The sequence below is a fragment of the Canis lupus genome, chromosome 31, assembly GCF_003254725.2.
Source record: "Canis lupus dingo isolate Sandy chromosome 31, ASM325472v2, whole genome shotgun sequence".
In the NCBI taxonomy this organism is placed as follows: domain Eukaryota; kingdom Metazoa; phylum Chordata; class Mammalia; order Carnivora; family Canidae; genus Canis; species Canis lupus.
The window spans coordinates 37,391,821-37,413,868 of record NC_064273.1 but is presented as its reverse complement, the minus strand read 5'-3'; the positions used below and the strand labels follow the sequence as shown (position 1 = coordinate 37,413,868).

At 41.7% G+C, this 22,048-nt stretch overlaps 1 protein-coding gene across 6 annotated transcripts in view; it reads left to right on the top strand.

Moving 5' to 3' along the window:
• LOC112669191 (heat shock transcription factor 2 binding protein) overlaps positions 1-22,048 on the top strand; it is a 148,512-nt gene that overhangs the window by 98,992 nt on the left and 27,472 nt on the right. For 5 of the 6 annotated variants that reach the window (XM_049104591.1, XM_049104589.1, XM_025462098.3 and 2 more), the window contains one exon: positions 9,820-9,923. The exons of the other annotated variant lie outside the window; for it this stretch is intronic. In XM_049104591.1, the coding sequence (XP_048960548.1) occupies positions 9,820-9,923 (104 nt within the window). The remainder of the gene's footprint in view (positions 1-9,819; positions 9,924-22,048) is intronic. 6 annotated transcript variants of the gene reach the window in all.

The following is a 22,048-nucleotide window of genomic DNA, read 5'->3' as shown; positions in this document are numbered from 1 at the left end:
ACAGTTTAATATTTTAAGAAGCAAGTACATTCTGAGGACAAATATTAGATTATGTTCAAATCCCTTAGAGTCGGTAGCATTTCCAGGTATTAACAAAGGTCAACCAAGCTTCTAAAATGTTTCTCTCTGACATTTGGGTTCTGGGAACTACTATGTATTATTCTTTTTCAGTCAGTAGAGCTTTTGAGCCACAAAATATTTAACATCCAGTGAATTCATCTAGTGGTTATAAATTGGTAGGTGGTGGTTTGAATATAACTTTGATTCTTCTGAAAGGTACTTTTAGGGTTTCAGCCTATCTAGTTTGATCATTCTGTGTACATTTTTTAAAAAACAAAAAAATCTGTATTTGGCATTTTCATTAAGAAAAAGGCAAATAATCTAATACACATGGGTAAAAGAGATAATCAGGCAGTTCATAGAGGAAACACTGGTAAGCTTCATAAGTATGGAAGAGATTCTTCAATTGTATTGCAAATTATAACCATAATGAAATAACTTTTCATTCTATTTCACTGGAAAAAAGTCATGAGCTTTAGAGAGATGTGAGGCCCAGAGAAAGCTTACACCTTTCCACTGTGCTGATGAGAGGGGGAAGGAGGCAGGTGGGCAGCATCTGTTGAGGTCAATATGCTCATGCCTGGGACAGGTAATCCCCTTTTGCATATGTACTCCAGAACAAGTTTTAGCTACAAACACTAGGACGCTTGTGCAGAAACGTCATAGCATCTGTGTTTGTAGTAGCATGTGCTAGGAAATTACCTAAGCCTCTGTCACCTGCAGAATAGGTAAATAGATTGTGATCAGTTAAAGTTGGGATGCATCAGCGAAAATATATGATTACTATACAATCATTGTAGACAAATATCTCACCATGGTGTGGAAGATTACATATGGTGTGCTGCCACTGAGACAGACATGGAAGATTGAGTTGTTGAGCTCTGCACATGTGCTGTGAGAAAGTATCTAGAAGTGTGTGGCTCTGTCACATGACAAATGGAGCTGTTGGCTCCCACCTCCCTGGAGCGTCTATGGCTATGTTCAGACATGGTTCACAAAGGGAATTTGACTATGGTGATAAGATTTTTTTTCTTAACCAGGGAGGTGGGTATTGTATTCTTTATATCTTTTTGTGGGCCTTTAATGTTACATAGTAGATAAAAAGTTATCGGTGTTTGGTTAGGGTTACATACACTGGTTTTTAGGTTCTAACTCAATGAGGGGGACACAGAATCTGAAACAAGTAGGTTCTGTAGTTAATTACTGTATTTAAAAACAACAACAACAACTTAATCCTAAAATTTGTATGGAACCACAAAAGATCCCAAATAGCCAGAGTCACCTTGAAAAGGCAAACAAAATTGGAGGCATCACAATTTCAGACTTCAAAGTTATAGCACAAAGTTATAGTGAACAAAACAGTATGGTAGTGGCACAAAAACAGACACATAGATCAGTGGAACAGAGTAGAGAACCCAGAAGTAAATCTACAACTATATGGTCAATTAATCTTCGACAGAGAAGGAAAGAGCAATCAATGGAAAAGAAGACAGTGTCTTTAACAAATGGGAAGACTGGACAGTAACATGCAAAAGAATAAAACTGGGCTACCTTCTTACACCATACACAAAAATAAATCAGAATGGGTTAAAGACCTAAATGTGAGACCCAAAAAACATAAAAATCCCAGAGGAGACACAGTAAGTTCTCTGACATTAAGTTGCCTGTGGCAACTTCTTTTTAGATATATCTCCTGAGGCAAAGGAAACAAAAGGAAAAATAAACTATTGGGACTTCATCAAAATAAAAAGCTTTCACATGGCTAAGGAAACAGTCAATAAAACTAAAAGGCAACCTATGGAATGGGAGAAGATATTTGCAAATGACATATTTGACAAAGGGTTAGTATCCAAAATATATAAAGAACAGTTACAACTTAACACCCCAAAAACAATCTAATTTAAAAAATAGGCAGAAGGCATGGATAGACATTTCTTCAAAGAAGACATACAGATGGCCAACAAACGTGAAAAGATGTTCAACGTCAATTATCATCAAGGAAATGCAAATTGAAATGACAATGTGATATCACCTCCCACCTGTGAGAATGGCTAAAATCAACACAAGGAACAACCAGTGTTGGTGAGGGTGTAGAGAAAGGGAAACCTTCATGCACTGTTTTTTGTTTTCTTTTTAAGATTTTATTTATTTATTTGAGTGACAGAGTACAAGCTGGGGAAAAGCAGAGGGAGAGCAGGCTCCTCACTGAGCAAGGAGCTCGACACAGGGCTCAATCCCAGGATTCTGGGATCCTGACCTGAGCCGAAGGTAGATGCTTAACTGATGAAGTCATCCACGTGCCCCAACCCTTGTGTTACTGTTAGTGGGAATGCAAACTGGTATAGCCACTCTGGAAAACAGTATGGAGGGGTCACAAAATTTAATAATAGAGTCATTCTACAATTCAGCAATTGCACTACTAGGTATTTACCCAAAGAATGCAAAGGGATATATGCACCCTGATGTTTATAGCAGCATTATCCATGATGGCCAAGTTACCGAAGCAGCCCAAGTGTCTATCCACTGATGAATGGATAATAATGGTTATGTACACAACAGAATATTACTCAACCATCAAAAAAGAATGAAATCTTGCCATTCACAATGACATGGATGGAGCTAGAGGGTATTATGCTAAGTACAGTAAGAGAAAGATAAATATATGATCTCACTCATATGTGGTATATAAGAAACAAATGAACAAAGGGACAAAAAAGGCAAACCAAGAAACGGACTCAACTATAGAGAATACACTGATGGTCACCACAGGGGAGGTGGGTGAGGGGGTGGGGGGTGGGGAAAAAGGGGATGGGGAGTCATGAGTGCACTTGTGATGAGCACCAAGGGATGTATGGTAGTGCTGAATCACTATATTGTACACCTGAAACTAATATTACACTGTATGGTAACACTAGAATTTAAATTAAAACTTTAAAAAATTTCATTCGACAGGCACTTGCTCCTGCAATTGACCCCTAGTAAATGCTCAATGAAATAAAAAAAAAAAAAAAAAGAAAAGAAAAAAAAGATGCTTGGGTGGGTCATTCAGTTAAGGATCTGACTCCTGGTTTTGACTCTAGTCATGATCTCAAGGTCTTAGGATTGAGCCCCATGTTGGGCTCCATGCTCAATGGGGAGTCTGCTTGGGACTCTCCCTCTCCTGCTGCCCTCCCACACCCCTGTGCATGCGCTCTCCAGCTCACTCACTTAAATATTTTTTTCTTTCAAGATTTTATTTATTTATTAGAGAGAGTGAGTGAGTGAACATAGCAGGGACAAGAAGGAGAAGCAGGTTCTCTCAAACCAGGGAGTCCAATGCAGAGCTCAATCCCAGGACCCTGCGATGATGACCTGCGGTGAAGGCAGACACTTTACCAGCTGAGCCACCCACATGCCCCAGTAAATAAATGTTTTTAAAAAAAAGTTTAGGCCTCTTGGTCTGAAATGTCTGACTGTATTGCTGTACTATTTGCCTCTCTCTGAAACTGCATATGCAGTCATCTGTAAGAGTTTTATTGCTCACTGTTCCTTAGCATTACATGATGGTGCTAATTTGGTTACTTTAGATTTTACTCCAGATGAACAGTTGGTGGCTTTTGTTTCTGGAGGGTGGACATCACAGTAGTGCCTTTTTCTTTATTTTAATTGCTGGTTTGTTTTGAAGTACCGGGTATGTTTGTTCTTTGTTACTTCCGTTGTAATTTCGAGATGAATACAATAGTTGAGTTGCATCACCTTTACTTCTAATGACTCAGCGTTGTCCATCACACTGTCGGGAGGGCTTTCTGACTTCCTACCAGGCCAGCCTCCTCAACCCCAGGCCTGCTGTAGCTAGGTGAAGACCGTGTCCTTGAAAGAAAGCTGCTTGTGTTGCTTTTGTAGCATTTCAAGTTTGCCGGTATCTCTGTTAGCTTTCTCTCCTTTCATTGCCAATGTCAGCTTTATCTGTAATTCCAAGGCTGCAGAGCCTGGCCAATTGCTGCTTCGAGCCTGTAAGCCCATTTATAACAAATACTCTGCTTAGGTTTGTGGTAGGAAGCAAAATTTGCCTACCCTTTTTGTCACTGGAATAAAAAGTCTGATTCCTAGTTCTATGGTAGTTTGGGGAAGGACATTTACTTTTAATACCTCAATGCCAGAAGAGTGGACTGAATGCGCAGTTTCTCTTGAGTTTGCAATTGGAAACATGATACATTATTTACAAAATATTTGTGGTTAGGATAGAAATCTTGGAACAGAAAGCACTTGCATAAGGAATGAAAGTTTTCTGGGTTTATTGTTTGCTAAGTCCTCTGTGACCTTGGAGCACTCTCTGGTCTTCTGTGAGATGTAGCCTAGCAATGGCATGAGGTCTCAGGTGGTTCTGTGGTCACTGCAATGACATCTGTTCCACTCTAGCTTCTTAACAATGGCTGACTTTGACCAAATATGAATTTTAAAGACATTTATCAATTTGGTGAGTCCTTTTTGCTGCCTTAAAGTTAAATGGCAGTTGGTGAAGAATTTCAACTGAATGTATTTCCTAGAATTTGCCCTATATTCTAGTTATCACCCCAATGTTAATTTTGCCTTTAAGATTTAAAGATTAGCTAACTTTATTTTCATTTTCTAAGGCAAGGGTTGCAAATTTTTTCTGGAAAAGGCCAGATAGAAAATATTTTAGGCTCTGTGGGCCATACGATCTCTGTAACTCTGACTCACCTGAATTGTAGCATGGAAGCAACATGGGCAGCACATTTAATTTTAAGGACTTCCAACTACCTGTGTTGGTGATCTGAAGTAAGAACTTCACTTTTAGAATCCTGGATTGGAGGCTCCAGAAAGTTGTAGTTAAAGTGATGAATTTTCCTCATGAGTACAACTTTTAAATAGCTCTTAATAACTCATTAAACAGATTACTAGTGAATAGACTTTGGATATGTATAAAAATTGTCAGGAAAACTTGAAAGGACTTGCAAGTTTGGCTCATTCTGTGGCCTGTGAGGAGGCTGAGGATCATAGTCTGAGAAGCGGGCATCATTGCTCTCGAGGGTGCTAGTCTAGTGTTGTCTTCTTGAACCTGGTAGCATTGCCTTGCCTTTGAAAATGCTCATCTAAATACGGGGAGAGAAAGACCGTTTCTGCATGCTTTGCCTGGCAGAGGCTCTCAGTCACTGGGGGTTGGTTCACTTTTCCATATTTAACCTGCATGCTTACCATGTCCCAGGTCCTGAATAAGCCATGGAGCCTAGAAACCAGCTGTTTGTTTGTTTGTTTGTTTGTTTGTTTGTTTTAAGACTGTTTTTATTTGTGTGTGAGAGAGATAGAGAGCATGAGTGGAGAGGGGAGGGAGAAGCAGACTCTTGCTGAACAGGGAGCCCAACATGGATGGGGCTTGATCCCAGGACGCCGGGATCATGACCTGAGCTGAAGCCAAATGCTTCACCGACGGAGCCACCCAGGCGCCCTGAAACCAGCTATTTTAACAAAAAACTGTAATAAGCACTTTCTGTGGCGTGCATGGATGCGCCTCCCACAGTTTATTTAATCAGGCCCTTGTTAATGGACTGAATGGCTGTTACTGATTTTCTTCTGTCTCAGGCTCCAGTGTGTCTTGGCATGACGCTGTTACTGATCCCATCTTTATTTAAAATTTGATTGTATTGCTTATTATAGAATTTTTGCAGTAGTTTTGTTTTTGTTTTTAGACATTTGGATTACAATACATTTAAAAGATCCTGGTTACTGAACTGAATGTTTTGGCACCCCTTACATTTGCCCCCAAAACAAGTGTCTTACTCTCTACACCCTACTGGGCCCTGCTGGTTAAGTATTCCATTGTACCCTGATATTGCAGGTCTTTGTTGGACTCAGGATTCCGTTAGCTTTTGCTGAAGAGAATGACTGTCCTAGCAGGTAGTTAACTTTACCTGACTCTTCAACCCTGGCTCCCTTGAGGTGATCGATCAAATTTGTGTCCCGTCCTTGGTTTCCCAGTTCCCACTCCTCGGGACCTCTTGTCTGGCCTCCCTCTTTCCCTCTGCCCTGGCTCTGTTCGGCTCTGTTGGGTACCTGTCCTTACCTCATGGCCCTTGTGTCAGTTACCCTGAACTTTCACTCTGTGATTGTTAACAGTTCAATTTTTTTGTTAAGTTTTAGGTTCTCCTTTGAATCACTGGGTATTTATAATAGTAGCTCCTTGATGGTATTTTGAATTTCTTTTTATATTATTTATACTTGCTAAACATACCCATTTTCTATTCTGTAACTGATATTTCTATTATCTGACAGTTCTTTTTTTAGTTTTGGCTCTCATTGATTCTTTGTGCTGTTGCTTATGGGATCTTGTTTTTCATGGTTTTGTGATTTTTGTTATGAACCCACGTTTGTTAGTACTCTGTTGTGGAATTTTGAAGACCAGGTTGAGGAACCTTTCCTTCAAGAGGATGTTTACTTTGGCTAGGCAGCTGAAGGAGCTCCTATCCCAACTCTCCTTTTTTTTAACTTTTGTTTTAGTTTTTAGGAGAGAGGTGAGGAAGGACAGAGAGAGAGAATCTTAAACAGGCTCCATGCCTAGTGTGTGAGCCTTACACAGGGCTCGATCTCATAACCCTGAGATCATGACCCAAGCCCCAAACCAGGAGTCAGACCGTAACTGGCTAAGCCACCCAGGTGCCCCTCCCAACTCTCCTTTGTATTAAAATAATTGGCTTGTGGATTTTCAGGCCATAAAGTATGGATTCATGCCAAGCTTGAAAGCTTACTCTTCCCTGGCTTTGTGTGGGGGTCTGTGACCTGAGTTCCTGTCTTACATTGGTCTGAGGCTTTTCCTTCTGTCACTCTGCACAAAGCCACTCTGTTGCTCTGAGCTATGTGCTTCTGGAATCTGTCCTCTCCAGCACACGCCTCCCTGAATTTGCACTCTTACCCAGTTCCTGATCAGGGATGTTTTCCCTTGACTTCTCACAAGCTCATCTATTCTTTCAGGGGTTTGCAAAATCTTTGTGTAGCCTTTTTAAAAAATTGCTTTGCAGTGTGAAGTTTTGGGATCTTTGTATTCTGCAGTATTGTTAAAAACCTTGTCCAATCCATGAGCATGGAATATTTTTTCCATCTCTTTGTGTCTTCCTCAGTTTCTTTCAGAAGTGTTCTGTAGTTTTTAGGGTATAGATCCTTTACCTCTTTGGTTAGGTTTATTCCTAGGTATCTTGTGCTTTTGGGTGCAATTGTAAATGGGATTGACTCCTTAATTTCTTTTTCTTCAGTCTCATTGTTAGTGTATAGAAAGGCCACTGATTTCTGGGCATTGTCTTTGTATCCTGCCACATTGCCAAATTGCTGTATGAGTTCAAGCAATCTTGGGGTGGAGTCTTTTGGATTTTCTATGTACAGTATGTCATCTGCAAAGAGAGAGAATTTGACTTCTTCTTTGCCAATTTGAATGCCTTTTATTTCTTTTTGTTGTCTGATTGCCGAGCCTAGGACTTCTAGTACTATGTTTTTTTGTTTTTTTTTGTTTTTTTTTTAGTACTATGTTGAATAACAGAATTAATATTGTGAAAATGTCAATGCTACCCAGGGCAATTTACACATTTAATGCAATCCCTATCAAAATACCACGGACTTTCTTCAGAGAGTTGGAACAAATAATCTTAAGATTTGTGTGGAACCAGAAAAGAACTCGAATAGCCAGGGGAATATTGAAAAAACCAGAGCTGGGGGCATCACAATGCCGGATTTCAAGTTGTACTACAAAGCTGTGATCATCAAGACGGTGTGGTACTGGCACAAAAACAGACACATAGATCAATGGAACAGAATAGAGAACCCAGAAATGGGCCCTCAACTCTATGGTCAACTAATATTCGACAAAGCAGGAAAGACTATCCACTGGAAAAAGGACAGTCTCTTCAATAAATGGTGCTGGGAAAATTGGACATCCACATGCAGAAGAATGAAACTAGACCACTCTCTTTCACCATACACAAAGATAAACTCAAAATGGATGAAAGATCTAAACGTGAGACAAGGATCCATCAAATCCTAGAGGAGAACACAGGCCACACCCTTTTTGAACTTGGCCACAGCAACTTCTTGCAAGATACATCTATGAAGGCAAGGGAAACAAAAGCAAAAATGAACTATTGGGACTTATTCAAGATAAAAAGCTTCTGCACAGCAAAAGAAACAGTCACAAAAGACAGTCTACAGAATGGGAGAAGATATTTGCAAATGACATATCAGATAAAGAGCTAGTATCCAAGATCTATAAAGAACTTATTAAACTCAACAGCAAAGAAACAATCCAATCATGAAATGGGCAAAAGACATGAACAGAAATCTCACAGAGGAAGACATAGACATGGCCAACGTGCACATGAAAAAATGCTCTGCATCACTTGCCATCAGGGAAATACAAATCAAAACCACAATGAGATCCCACCTCACACCAGTGAGAATGGGGAAAATTAACAAGGCAGGAACCACAAATGTTGGAGAGGATGTGGAGAAAGGGGGACCCTCTTACCTTGTTGGTGGGAATGTGAACTGGTGCAGCCACTCTGGAAAACTGTGGAGGTTCCTCAAAGAATTAAAAACAGAGCTACCCTCTGACCCAGCAACTGCACTGCTGGGTGTTTACCCCAAAGATACAGATGCAAGTGAAACTCCAGGACACCTGCACCCCGATGTTTATAGCAGCAATGTTCACAATAGCCAAACTGTGGAAGGAGCCTTGGTGTCTATTGACAGATGAATGAATAAAGAAGCTGTGGTAAAAAAAAAAAAAAAAAAAAAGGATGTGGTCTATGTATACAATGGAATATTACTCAGGCATCAGAAAGGACGAAGATGACCATTTGCTTCGACGTGGATGGAACTGGAGGGTATTATGCTGAGTGAAATAAGTCAATTGGAGGACAAACATTATATGGTCTCATTTGGGGAATATAAAAAATAGTGAAAGGGATTAAAGGGGAAAGGAGAGAAAATGAATGGGAAATATCAGAGAGGGAGACAGAACATGAGAGACTCCTGACTCTGGGAAATGAACAAGGGGTGGTGGAAAGGGAGGTGGGAAGGGGGATGGGGTGACTGGGTGATGGACACTGAGGGGGGCACTTGATGGGATGAGCACTGGTTGTAATGCTATATGTTGGCAAATCGATCTCCAATAAAAAATATACAAAAAAAAAAACCTTGTCCAACAGTTTTCCAGTTTTCATTGGACTCTAACTTACCAGTTATGGTCAGTTCACAGGTAGCTTATAAGATCTTGTGTGACTCTGGATACTGTCTTGTCGGTTGTTAGAGATGGCCGGGGTTGGGGTGCTCTTCCTCCCCTGTGCTGTGGGGTAGACACACTTGTATGGCCTGAGCCGGCTACCCAGACATCATAGATAATGTTCAGTGACTGAAAAGATAGGATTACATTTTCAGCAGCTGAATTGAACTGTTTGAGCCCAGTATACTTCTGCATTGAGGGTTGCCTGTGTGTAAATGCAGGACCAGTTATAAAAGAGATCACTCAGTAAATGTGGTCCTGAGATTCCTGTGGGACCCTCTGTGATTGTGTACCCTGGTCCTATGTGCTCTCACAAGGTGGTTTTATGTGGCTGTGTTGCTGGAGCTTCCCACTTTCCCATAGTGTCCCGGAGATCAGTATTGTTTGACGTGCATCACCCAGCCTGCAGAGTGTCGGAAAGCCCTGTTAACCAGGAGCTGTATTTAGGGTGAGACTTCCCGTGGGCGTCACCTCAATCTGTCTTCTTTATGTTCCAGGTTACTGCTGATGTCCCTGTACAATGTGAGCATCAACCTGAAAGGCTTGAAGTACATCAGTGAGAGCCCAGGATTCATCCCACTGCTGTGGTGGCTTTTGAGTGGTGAGGACAGGCTTTCCCTGTACATTTTCTCATACAGCATGGGCACCTGGTCCGCTGTGGCTGGAGGAAGGTGTAAAGTATTAGAAATAGGGGTTGATTGTCCTAAGGTGTTAGTGGTTTTTTTTTTTTAAGGTTTTATTTATTTATTCATGAGAGACACAGGGAGAGAGAGAGAGAGAGAAGAGAGAGAGAGAGAGAGAGAGAATGGCAGAGACACAGGCAGAAGGAGAAGCAGGCTCCATGCAAGGAGCCCGACGTGGGGCTCCATCCTGGGTCTCCAGGATCAGGCTCTGGGCTGAAGGCAGGCGCTAAACCACTAAGCCACCCAGGCTGCCCTGTTAGTGTTTTTTTAAAAGAGATTTCAAACTAGAGAGAACTCAGTGGTATGCTAGGTTGTTTCTAGTTTTGTTTCTGAAGTATTGCTTTCAGTTAGTTATGATTCTGTGACACAGAGAAATTATCTTTTAAAAATTATTTTAATTTTAATTTTTTAAAATATTTTTATTTATTTGAGAAAGTAAGAGAGAGAGAGAGAGAGAGAGAGAGGGAGAGCATGCACCCAGAAGCATAAGGGAGGGGCAGAGGGAGAAGCTGACTCCCTACCAAGCAGGGAGCCTGATGCGGAGCTTGATCCCAGGAACCTAGAGTCACAACCTGAGCCAAAGGCAGACACTTAATCAACTGAGCCACCCAGACACCCCAAAAGAGAAACTGTCTTAACATCTGGCAGAGGACATTCAGCTGTCCCTTTTTCTGTGGACAAAACAGTGCTGTGGGTTGTCTGGGGCTCTGAATGTCAGATGAAAGAATGTGGGGAAAAAGAAATATGAGGGATGCCTGGGTGGCTCAGCGGTTGAGCCTCTGCCTTTGACTCAGGGTGTGATCCTGGGATTCCAGGATCGAGTCCCACATTGGGCTCCCTGCATGGAGCCTGCTTCTCCCTCTGCCTGTGTCTCTGCCTCTGTCTCTCTCTCTCTCTCTCTCTGTGTCTCTCGTGAATAAATAAATCTTTAAGAAAATCTGAGATTGCACCTCTGAAGTCCCATATGTGTTATGTGTATATGGGTTTTTTGTTATCTCTAAAATAAAAGCTCTTTCTACTGTATCTTTTCTCTGTGACCACCAATTTATTTATCTATTTTTACTTTTTAAAATTTTCATCCCAATGTAAGTAACATACAATATTATATTAGTTTAGATGTACAGTATAGTGGTTCAGCACTTCTCTCATCATCAAGATAAGTGTATTTTTACTCTCCATCACCTCTTTCCCGCAGCCCCTACTTACCTCCCCTCTGGTAATCATCAGTTTGTTTTCTATAGTTGAGTCTGTTTCTTTGTGTCTTTTTATCCCCATTTGCTCATTTGTTTTGTCTCTTAAATTCCACATATAAGTGAAATCATGTGGTATTTGTCTTTCTCTGACTGACTTATTTCACTTAGCATCATACCCTTTAGCTCCATCCATGTTGTTGCAAATGGTAAGATTTCATTCTTTTTATGGCTAATATTCCATTGTATATATACTACAACTTCTTTATCCATCTTCAGTTGATAGATACTTGGGCTGTTTCCATAATTTGGCTGTTGTGTACATTAGCCAAATTACCTACATCTCAGGCTGTTGCCCTGAGAAGCTTTTTATCTTGATGAAGTCCCAGTAGTTCATTTTTGCTTTTGTTTCCCTTGCCTCAGGAGACATATCAAAAATGTTGTTAGAATCAGTGTCTGACCACAAATTTAACCTGATTTTGTCCCAATTTGCTCATGATAACTTTTAACACTATGTATTCAGTAGGTACATATTTCACTTAGGTGTGCAAAAAATGGACTTTCCTTATTTTTTCGTAATTTGGATTGATCTCTATTTGAGCTTCAGTTCCACTTGGTGATGAATGCTTATTTTATGTAACAGATTTTTTGAATTGTAATTGATATGCAATTAACTGCCCACATTTAAGGGCAAAAAATTGATTAAGTTTTGATATAAATATACACCTGTAAAATCATCACCTCAATAAAGGTAGTGAAGGTGAGCATCAGCCCCAAAAGGTACCTTGTGCTCCTTGGTGGTGCCTCTCCCTTACTTCCCTGCTCCCCTCTTCTCAGACACCTATTCGCCCCCTTTCTGTACTATAAATTAGTTTTCATTTTCCATGTGTTTATATAACTGGCATCATATGTCTTGTACTCTGTCTGCCTAGTTTTTCTCATTCAACATATTTATTTTGAGATCCAACTATGTTATTTTGGGATAACAGTTGATCATTTTTTATTGCTAAATAGTGTTCTATGCTGTGGGTATACCATATTGCTTTACTTATTCAGGTGTTGATAGACATTTGGATTGTCTCTAGGTTTTAGCTATTATAAGTGAAGCTGCTATGAACATTCTAGTATGTCTTTACATTGACATATGCTCTCATGTCTCTTGGGTAAATACCTAGGAGTGGAATGTCTGGGTATGTGGTGTATGCTACCATTTAGCACACCCTAGAGTGGTGTGTCAGTGTTCCAGCTGATGCGTGTCCTTGTTGGGGCTTGTGTGGCCTCTGTTTAACTTTAGACACTCCATCAGGGGCATAGTGGCACCTTGTTGTGGTCTTAATTTGCATTTTTATTATGACTAATGATGCTGAGCATCTTTTTATGTGCTTATTTCCCACCCACATATCTTCTCTGATAAGATATCTTTTCATATCTTTTGCCCATCTTTAAAAAAATTGAGTTGTTTTAATTGAATATCAAGAGTTTTCTTTTGTGTATTCCAGATACAAATCCAGATATTGGATACAAATGCAAATATTTTCTCCTGGTCTGTGGTTTGTCTTTTCATTTTCTTAAGAGCATCTTCAAAGAATGGAGGTTCTTAATTTTTAAAAATATTTATTTATTAGTTAATTTATTATTTTAGAGTGAGAGTGTGAGCAAGAGCAAGAGTAGGGAGAGAGGCAGAGAGAGAGGAAGAAAGAGAATCTCAAGCAGACTCCCCACTGAGCACGGAGTCCAGTGTGGGGCTCAGTCTCACGACCCTGAGAGCATCACCTCAGCTGAAATCAAGAGTTGGACACTTAACTGACTAAGCCACCTAGGCTCAGTTTCTTAATTTTGATGAAGTTTAACTTATTGTTTTTTTTTTTAAGATTTTATTTATTTCTTAGAGTACACAAGTGAAGGGGAGGGGCAGAGGGAGAGAGAAGCTGACTCCCCACTGAGCAGGGAGCCCAATGTGGCACTTGATCCCAGGACTCCAGGATCATGGCCTGAGATGAAAGCAGATGCTCAACCTAATGAGCCACCCAGGTGCCCCTTACCTTATTCTTTTTCTTTAATGAATTGTGCTTTTGGGGTAGCTTTGTCTAACTCAAGATCACAAAGTTTCTTAAATTTGTTATTCTTCAGTAGTTCTATAGTTCTACATTTTACATTCAGGTCTATGATCTGTTTTGGATTAATACTGGCATGTAGTAAGAGGTGGGAGTCCCAGTTCTTTTTTTACAGTAAGGCTGCCTGGCTGATGTGATGCTGTTTGTTGTGAAGGCTCTTTTCTCCACCCGATAACCTCTGCACCTGTGTTGAAAATCACATGCCAGTGTATGTGAGGGTGAGGTTTTGGCTCACTCTTCTGTTCCATGGATACATTTTTGTATCATTATGCCAATACCATACTCTATAATAAATCTTTTTTTTAATAATAAATTTATTTTTTATTGGTGTTCAATTTGCCAACATACAGAATAACACCCAGTGCTCATCCCGTCAAGTGCCCCCCTCAGTGCCCGTCACCCATTCACCCCCACCCCCCTGCCCTCCTCCCCTTCCATCACCCCTAGTTCGTTTCCCAGAGTTAGGAGTCTTTATGTTCTGTCTCCCTTTCTGATATTTCCCACACATTTCTTCTCCCCAAAGTCATTTACTGTAAATCCTCCAACACTGTTTAATTTTTCAAAGTTGTTTTGGCTATTTCTAAGTTCTTTGCATTTCCAGATATATTGAGAATCAGTTTGTCACTTTCTACCAAAAAAACACCTGGTTGAGAATTTTATTGGGATTATGTTGAATTGACATTTTATTTGAGGAGAATTGACGTTTTAGCAATATTGCATCTTCCAATATTCATGAATTCCAATATTCATGATCCATGAACATGGTATATATGTCCATTTATTTAGATATTGTTGGGAGACAGGGGTCTCTCATGTTTCTTTATGTCTTAAGAGCAGAGGAACTGACCTCTTTTGTTCCTTACTATCTTTGCAAGAATGCTTATATAGTGAGCACCCATTATAGGTAGAGGTACTATCTTTATACAGAGCAAAGGGTGGGTTTGTTTATAAGCATGCAGTAAGGATAATGCTTCCTTCTAGGGCAAAGTTTAGGTAGGCTTACCACCCATTATGAAAGATATGGGGTTCCTAAGCTTGTGTAATGCAACTCATGGCCTGTGCATGGCCCTATGGAATTGGGTCTCATTGAACTGGCCCAAGTGTGGGTATGGCTGTTGCTGGTGAGTGGTGCAGTTCTTTGTCTTGGACTCAGGAAGCTGATGTGTCTCCTGCCAGCACTCGTGAAACTATAGCCTGCTGACCTCTGTCCCAGTTGGGCTCCAGACCCTATCTCCTGGCCAATTTGTTGGATTGCTGCTTTGTAGGAAGCACCTCAGACATGGAAGCTTTAGTCCTGGGTGACTTCTCGCCTTTGCCTGCCTGTAGGTCGGCTTGGCTTGTCCTCAGAGACGGTTATCCTGAAACCAGATGCCCTTCACTTACGCTAGCTTGCAGCCACTGAGCCCTCAGCACCTTCTGCTAGCTGTTTACTTTCTCATCAAAAGAGGGCCGTATGCTAAATGTAGGGCCCATTTTAGCTGTGGTGCTCCAGAAATTGTCTGGGCTGAAGTGACAATTGTAATGAGTCTCTAATTTATATAGCTCCCTAGGTACAAATAGCCCAAGAATGTCAGTTCCTGACTTTCACCACAGGTGCTATTCTTTGACCAACATGGTTGTTCCTGTTTAAACTTTGGGTCATGTACAGTAGGAAACTGTGGTGAAGTTGCCTTAATGACACTTTTTCCCACTGTGGCATTAGGCATTCTTGTCTATGAAAATAATTGCTTGTTCTTTTGACACAGTGAGGACAGCCAAAACCCTCATAAATCCTTTGCAAGGTCATTTTGCCTGATATCTTTAGAGCTGTTATCATAGTCAAACAAAGACAAGGTCTAGTAGGCCCAGGATGTTTGACCCCTGAATTCTGTATGGAATTACTTCAGCTTAAAAATTGACATTTGTTACAGAATTTGTTGCGTATTTTGAGAGGATGAGTATGTATTTTATTATGGAATAGAGAAATAGAAGCAAAAATAGTTTTCTGAATAGTAATCCTTGCTTCTTGGTGCCCAGTGGTGGTGGTATGTTTGTTTTCAGAATTCCAGACTCTTGTAACTGCTTAGAGCTAGGAGAGAATTTGAGAACTGGCTTCTTGTACCACTTTGCTTTTGGGTAGCTCTGCTTTATGAAATATACTAGAGAAACAAAAGTCTCTTCTAGTTTTTTAGAAGATCTAGGGAAAAAGATTTCATTATTTCTCTCAGTAATTGGGTCCTTCTTTTATCAGTTCTTAGGGGATTTGATGTATTTTAAAGTGTATTGACTTTGGACATGTTTGACTCATTAAAATTGCAGATTTTCTATTTAGGAATTCACCTACCCTTTCAGAATCCCATTTTCTGATCTGCAAAGTAAAGATTTCTACCTCAAGGGTCTTAGTGTGTATTAACATGCAGCCAACACCTCAGAGTCAGTGTTAAATAGGTGTCAGTTTCCCTTTTTATGCCTCATCTAAACCTTTCATGCTGTAATGAAAACTCATTTTCTTTTATTTCTTTTGACCTAAAGGTGGCAAGTTGCTGTCCAGTACCTGTACTTGGATCCAGAGTATAGGACCAGTTGCTGTTAATCATCCCTGACTTCATAATTTCATTTCCTTTAATGTTTGTTGGATTTCATTTTCCTTCCCTTTGTTCATCTATGTGGCTGGCTTTTCCCCAGGCTTTCTCTACATTCTTAACATTCCTCATAGGTTGCAGAACTACGTGGAACACCAGTGGATGGCTGATGAGGATAGGGTGTGCTGGGATGATGACCACATGTTACAGAACTGCTAATGCAAAGGAGTATTTTGATCACACTGCTAACTTTTTAGTGCTGTATTTCCTACTATGTTCACGGTGTTGGATAGGAAGGCATTTACACCTTATACTTATTCAGGTTGTCTAAGCAGTGGGAGACTTTGGTAGTCCTACCAAAATCGTATCTGTAGCCCAAACCTCTGTCCTGAACTCCAAAAGCACATCTCCCACTATCTCCTTGCCATCTCCACATAGGCATTTAACAGCATTCACATATTTCTGTATGCATGACCCCTACCACGTATCCATACAGCCTCACATGGACACCTAAGGGACAGTGAGACTCAGTATGTTCAGACTCAGTTCCTAATCTTTCCCACACTGACCTCTTTTCACGCCTTCCTATGACAACTCTATGTTGATTTCTCAGGCCTTTAGAAACCTCAGAGTGAATCTCATCTCCTTTTCCTTTCACACCCACATCCAATCTGTTAGGAAATCTTAATGGCTCCACTTTCAAAATCTGTCCAGAATCTGACCACCATCTACCACTCCCAGCTGGTCATGAGCCTCCATCATCTTTCCTTTAAAGAACTCCAGCAGCCTCCTATAGATTTCCCTATTGTCCATCCTTGCAGGGCATGAATTGGAAGCCAAGGATAGGACAGAAGGAATCCAAGACCAACTCTCCTTATTGAAAGCAGTCAAAATGTTGAATGAGATGTAAAAAAGATACAAAAATTGCTCCTCTGAGCTAGAAAAAGAGTAACTGTATCCAAAGCCCAAAAGCTAAGTGAAAGTGGGATGCCAGAGAAGTTAAGAGACCTGAACTAACACCTGCTTTGAGGGCATTTCTCAAAATGACTTTTGGTTTCCATGGCCTCACAGAGTGTGGGGACAGGAAACGAAGCCCATGTCTCACCCCAGGTGAGTGGCCTTGTAGGGACTCCCAAAGGCATTTACCAACATTGCAGGGTAAACTGAGGATACTCCTCCAGCCCTTGGGGACTGCAGGAAAATTGCTTTTAGGGGAAATCATTGAGAGGACATGAGGCTGGTTGAGACTTGTGAGCTGGACCCAGCAATTGGAGGCTTCTCACTCTGCACCCCATCCTTGGGATGTTTGAGCTTCTGTCTTCCCTGCTCCCACAAGTCGTCCCAAGGACATAGCCTTGAGATAGGGATGTGGTGTGGAGACCTTCTGGACGGTATGCGTGACTGAACCCACTTAGGGCTTCTATGTAAACTTTCTTTTTTTTGAAGATAGAAGTGTTTTTATGTATTTATTTATTTTTTAAAGTTTTTATTTACATTCTAGTCAGTTACAGGGTGTTATATTAATTTCAAGTGGCACAAGATAGTGATTTAGCACTTCCATACAACTCTTGGTGCTCATCATCACAAGTGCCCTCCTTCATCCTCATCTCCGGTTTCCCCCATCGCTCCATCCACTCCCCTCTGGTGACCAGGAGTTTGTTCTCTACACTTAAGAGTCTATTTGACTGTCTGTTTTTTCCTCCTTTGTTTTTGTTTTGTTTTGTTTTGTTTCTTAAATTCCACATGAGTGAGCTCGTATGCTGTTTGTCTTTCTCTGACGGACTTATTTTGCTCAGCATAGTACCCTCTAGCTCCATCCATATTGTTGCAAGTGGAGGGATTTCATGCTTTTTTATGGCTGAGTAATTTCCATTGTATATATGTACCACCTCTTCTTTATCCATTCATCAGTCAATGGATAATCGAGACTCTTCCTAATTTGGCTATTGTTGATAATGCTGCTATAAACATTGGGGTGCATGTTAAATGTATCCTTTTTTGTATTCTTTGGGTAAATAGCTAGTGGTATAATTGCTGGATGTAGGGTAGTTCTATTTTTAATTTTTTTATTCTGGTGGGTGAGTGTGAGGACCCACAGGTCTTGTGGTTGGCCAAGACAAGCCTTGTGTATGTTCCCTTTGCTTATTAAACTTGGCCAGCAGCCAACCTTTTTCTATGGTCTTTCCTTGATAGTATAAAATACACCTTTCCTTGTGGTATAAAATAAATTTGTTTAATATGTTTCAAGAAATAAAAGAAGGGACTAATATATGAGTAAAGAGTAGGAGATTATAGAAATGGCCAGGCAGATCTGAAAAAGGACCAAATAGTAATTCTGGAGATGAACAGTGTCATGATTGCGATTATAAATTTATTAAACAGATTATATACATAGTTGAAGAGATAATTAAATTGATATAGACAGATCTGAAGAAATGATCAAGAATGAAGCACAGAGAGGGTTGGAGGATAACAGATAGGGACGTGGAGGAGAGACAAAGAATGGAACCCATGGGTAACCAGAGTTCTGGGCTAGAGGAGAGCAGGTGGGGCAGGAACCATATTGCAAGAGAGAATGGCTGAGAAGTTTGCCAAACTTGGTTACTTAATGTGAGAAGTCTGCCTGCTTGTAAGTGGGAAGATTGAGGAAAACTCTCTCCTTGGGCACATTGTAATGAAAACCACAGAATATTAGAGATAGAGATGGTCTTAGAGGTAGGCAGACAGCAAAGTTATGGCTTCAGGGGGGTAGCTCTTAGAATTGACCCTCCTGGCAACAGTGTCCTATCTTATGCTTAGAGAGAATAGCTGCCAACCCTTGTTTGCATGTTCCTCCTCCCACAAATACTTTTCAGAGCAGGGGTGAGATGGAACTGAGGCTCTGTCTCTGGAGCCCTTCCCAGGATGTACCTAGGGAGGAGTGTGATCTCAGATAGCAAGTATGTGGGAGAGAATGAGGGACAGAGGGAGAAGCGGGTGTGTGGGTGAGTCCAAGGAAACGTGGGCTGTATGAAGCAATGGGGTTAGAGCGCCAAAGGCAGCACAGCAGCACCAGCACTGGGTGCTAGTGAGGCAGGGGCGCTGCTGTGTGAGTGGGCAGGAAGGGGGAAGCAGGGACGGCTGACTCTGGACTTCAATGATGTGGGTGCAGGGTAATGTGTGAATGTGCACCTTTAAAAAACAAAAAACACTGTAGAGTTTTGGGTTATAAAGCAGGTCTCAACCATTTCAGATGATAAGAATCCTGTGGAATATTTTCTTTGACCACAGTGCAGTGAAGCTGGAAATGAGTGAAAAAAAATTAGTAGAATCTCACATGCAGAAATTAAGTAACCCATAAGTGAAGGAAGAAATCATAAGAGAAATCAGGTATTTTGAACTAAACAATAAAAATATTACATATCAAAAATGATGAAATGCATCTAAATAAGTATTTAGTAGAAATTTTATTAGTTTAAGGAGGAAGGCAGAAATTCATGATCTGAAACATCTACCATAAAGCTTTTTTTAAAAAACTGAAACAACCCAAACAAAGTACACGGAGGAAAATAAAAGGAAAAAGCAGAAATAACCAGGCTGTTGCTAGCAGGTTCCACAGCAGCTTTGAGCTATGGAGGGAAGCATCTGGACCAACAGAGACCATGGGGTCTGAAGAATGGAGAGTGTTGGAAGCTCAGAGGCTGTGGAACTGTTGAGTACATCAGTGTGTGCAGAGTCCCAAAGGAAGCATAAGAGAGAAAGGAACAGAAAAAATTATTTGAAGAAAGAACACCTAAAAACTTGATAACTTTGATGAAGAACAGTCTAGACATCCAAGAAGTACAGTGCACTCCCAGATAAACACACATCTACACCTAGACGTATCACATCGAACTGTTCATACTCGAGACAAAGAAAACATCTCAAAAATCAGCAAAAGAGAAACACGTGCATAGGATCCACAATAAGGCGAACAGCTCTCTGTTCGTCAGAAACAGCGGTCCTAATGCAGGGGGATGATTTTTCAGAGTTCTGAAAGGAAAGACTGTGGACCGAAAATTCTATGTCCAGCTAAACTGTTCTTCAGATGTGGAGGTGATAACACACTCCCGGATAAAGAGAGATGGGGAGATTTTATTGGCAGCAGACCTCCTTTACCAGGAAAGAAGTTCTTCAAGCTGAGAGAACGTACCAGAACATGATGCCCCCAATCCCTGCCAGGTGCTGTCGGTTTCACACGGGGAGTGTTGGGGTTTCAGAAACTGCTGCTTCAAAGACTTGTAGCAAAAATGAGAGGGCTTATCCCACTTCTGGGTATTTACCCCAAACAATTCAAAAACAGGATCTTGAAGAGCTGTTTGTACAGCCGTGTTCATGGCAGCCTTACATACAATAGCCCAGGTATGGAGACCACCAGAATGCCCATCGGTGGCTGAATGGAAAGAGGAGAGGTGGGGCACCCACATGGGGGACCCTGTTCAGCCACAGAACAGGACATTCTGACCCCTGCTGCCATATGGTTGAAGCTTGAGGACATTATGCTGAGTGAGGAAAGCCAATCCCACCGCATGAGTCCACTCATAAGAGGTGCATAAAGCAGTTGCACACAGATGCTGAAAGTAGACCAGGGGCGCCAGGGGCAGGGGAAGGAGAATGTTTCATGGGGATACAGCGTCAGATTTACAAGGTAAGCAGAGGGTCTTGGAGATGGATAGATGGACGGTGGGGATGGTTGCACAGCTGTGGGAGTGGACTTCCACCATGAACTGTACACTTGAAAATGGTTAACCTGGTAAGTTTTATGTTATGTAAGTTTTATCACAATAAAAAAATAAAACACTTGAAGTGTCAGCTGTCAAAGTGTAATAAAGCCACATGGGAAGATAGTTGTAGTATCTTGTTGTTCAGAGAAAATAGCTGCCCCAAACTGTGTACATATGACCCAGTTTATCATATGTATGCACCCATGAAATGGCGTAGTAAAACATCCCCACCCCCCTCATTTGAAGCTTTGACCCCCCTCATTTGCCCATCTGCAGGCTCTGCTCAGGCCACACCTCCTGGGAGCCTTCTGCAGCCACCTGGCCCACATTGGGCTCGCTTCCCTTTGGTTTCCATTTTACCTAGAAACAGTTTAACATTTTCTTGTTCTTTTGTTTCACAAATGCCAGTTATCTCCAACTAGACCATAAAATTCTTTTTGGTAGGAACCAACTCTTAGGTTTCTTTGGAATTCCTGTGATCACAAGCCTGCCTCCCCCAGTGCCTGTCAGCGGTGGCCTGGGGGCCACAAACCATGGAAGCAGCCCTGCACAGCGCAGCATTGCCAGGTGCTGGTGTCTGGTTTCCCTCAGGCCATGGCTGCACTGACCACCGTGCTCATCTTGCCTCCATTCAGGATCTGCTTTCCAGTTCTCCACCGGCCTGAGCCCTGACTGGACCTCAGGACCTCCTGAATCCATGCCACCTTTCCCCCAGCCTCTGGGGCTCCTTGCCATGGCCTGCAGGCAATTAGCCACCCACGTGTGGCCCAGCACTGCCCGAAGACCCCTCCTGTTCTGCACACTCCCGGGGTGATCCTCAGATTGATGGATCACACAGCTTGGTCTGAGACCGAATCCCCACCTTGGTGGCGTGACTGGCCTCTGGACTGGGCAAGTTAGCGCTTGACTTAGCCTTTTTGGGGCTGTCACTCTGGTTGCCCACTATGCTCCTGTCCTCTTCCCCTGGAGCGGGCCTTCTACATTGACCATCGGTCACTGAGGGACCCAGCAGTGCCAAGTGATGGTCTCGGTGATGGGTGTATGCGTGGAGCAGGACCTGAGGCTTCCTTGTAGACTTTTCTGGCTACAGCTGATAAAGAAGAGAATTTTTCCCACTCTGGGCCATGGACCTACTACTAGGCATGAGTCTAGGGCTGCCTGTGGTGGTGCTCCCGGCTGCTTGGAGGAAGGTGACCTGTGCTGTCCGTCACTGAAGCCAGGGTAGGTGCTGAGACAGGAGACTCCAGAAGGAATCCTGCAGTTGGTCAGTTCATCTTGTCCTTCCATGTCCTGGTTCTTTAGCTTTTTCTCAAATTTCAAGTTACTCTGGAAGCTTCTGTGAATCACTCTTGTTTTTCTTCAGTTAGTTTAAACCTTGTTTTCCTTTCTGTTGGGGCTGTGTATCTCTCTCCCGCCCACACCTTGATTCCTCTTCA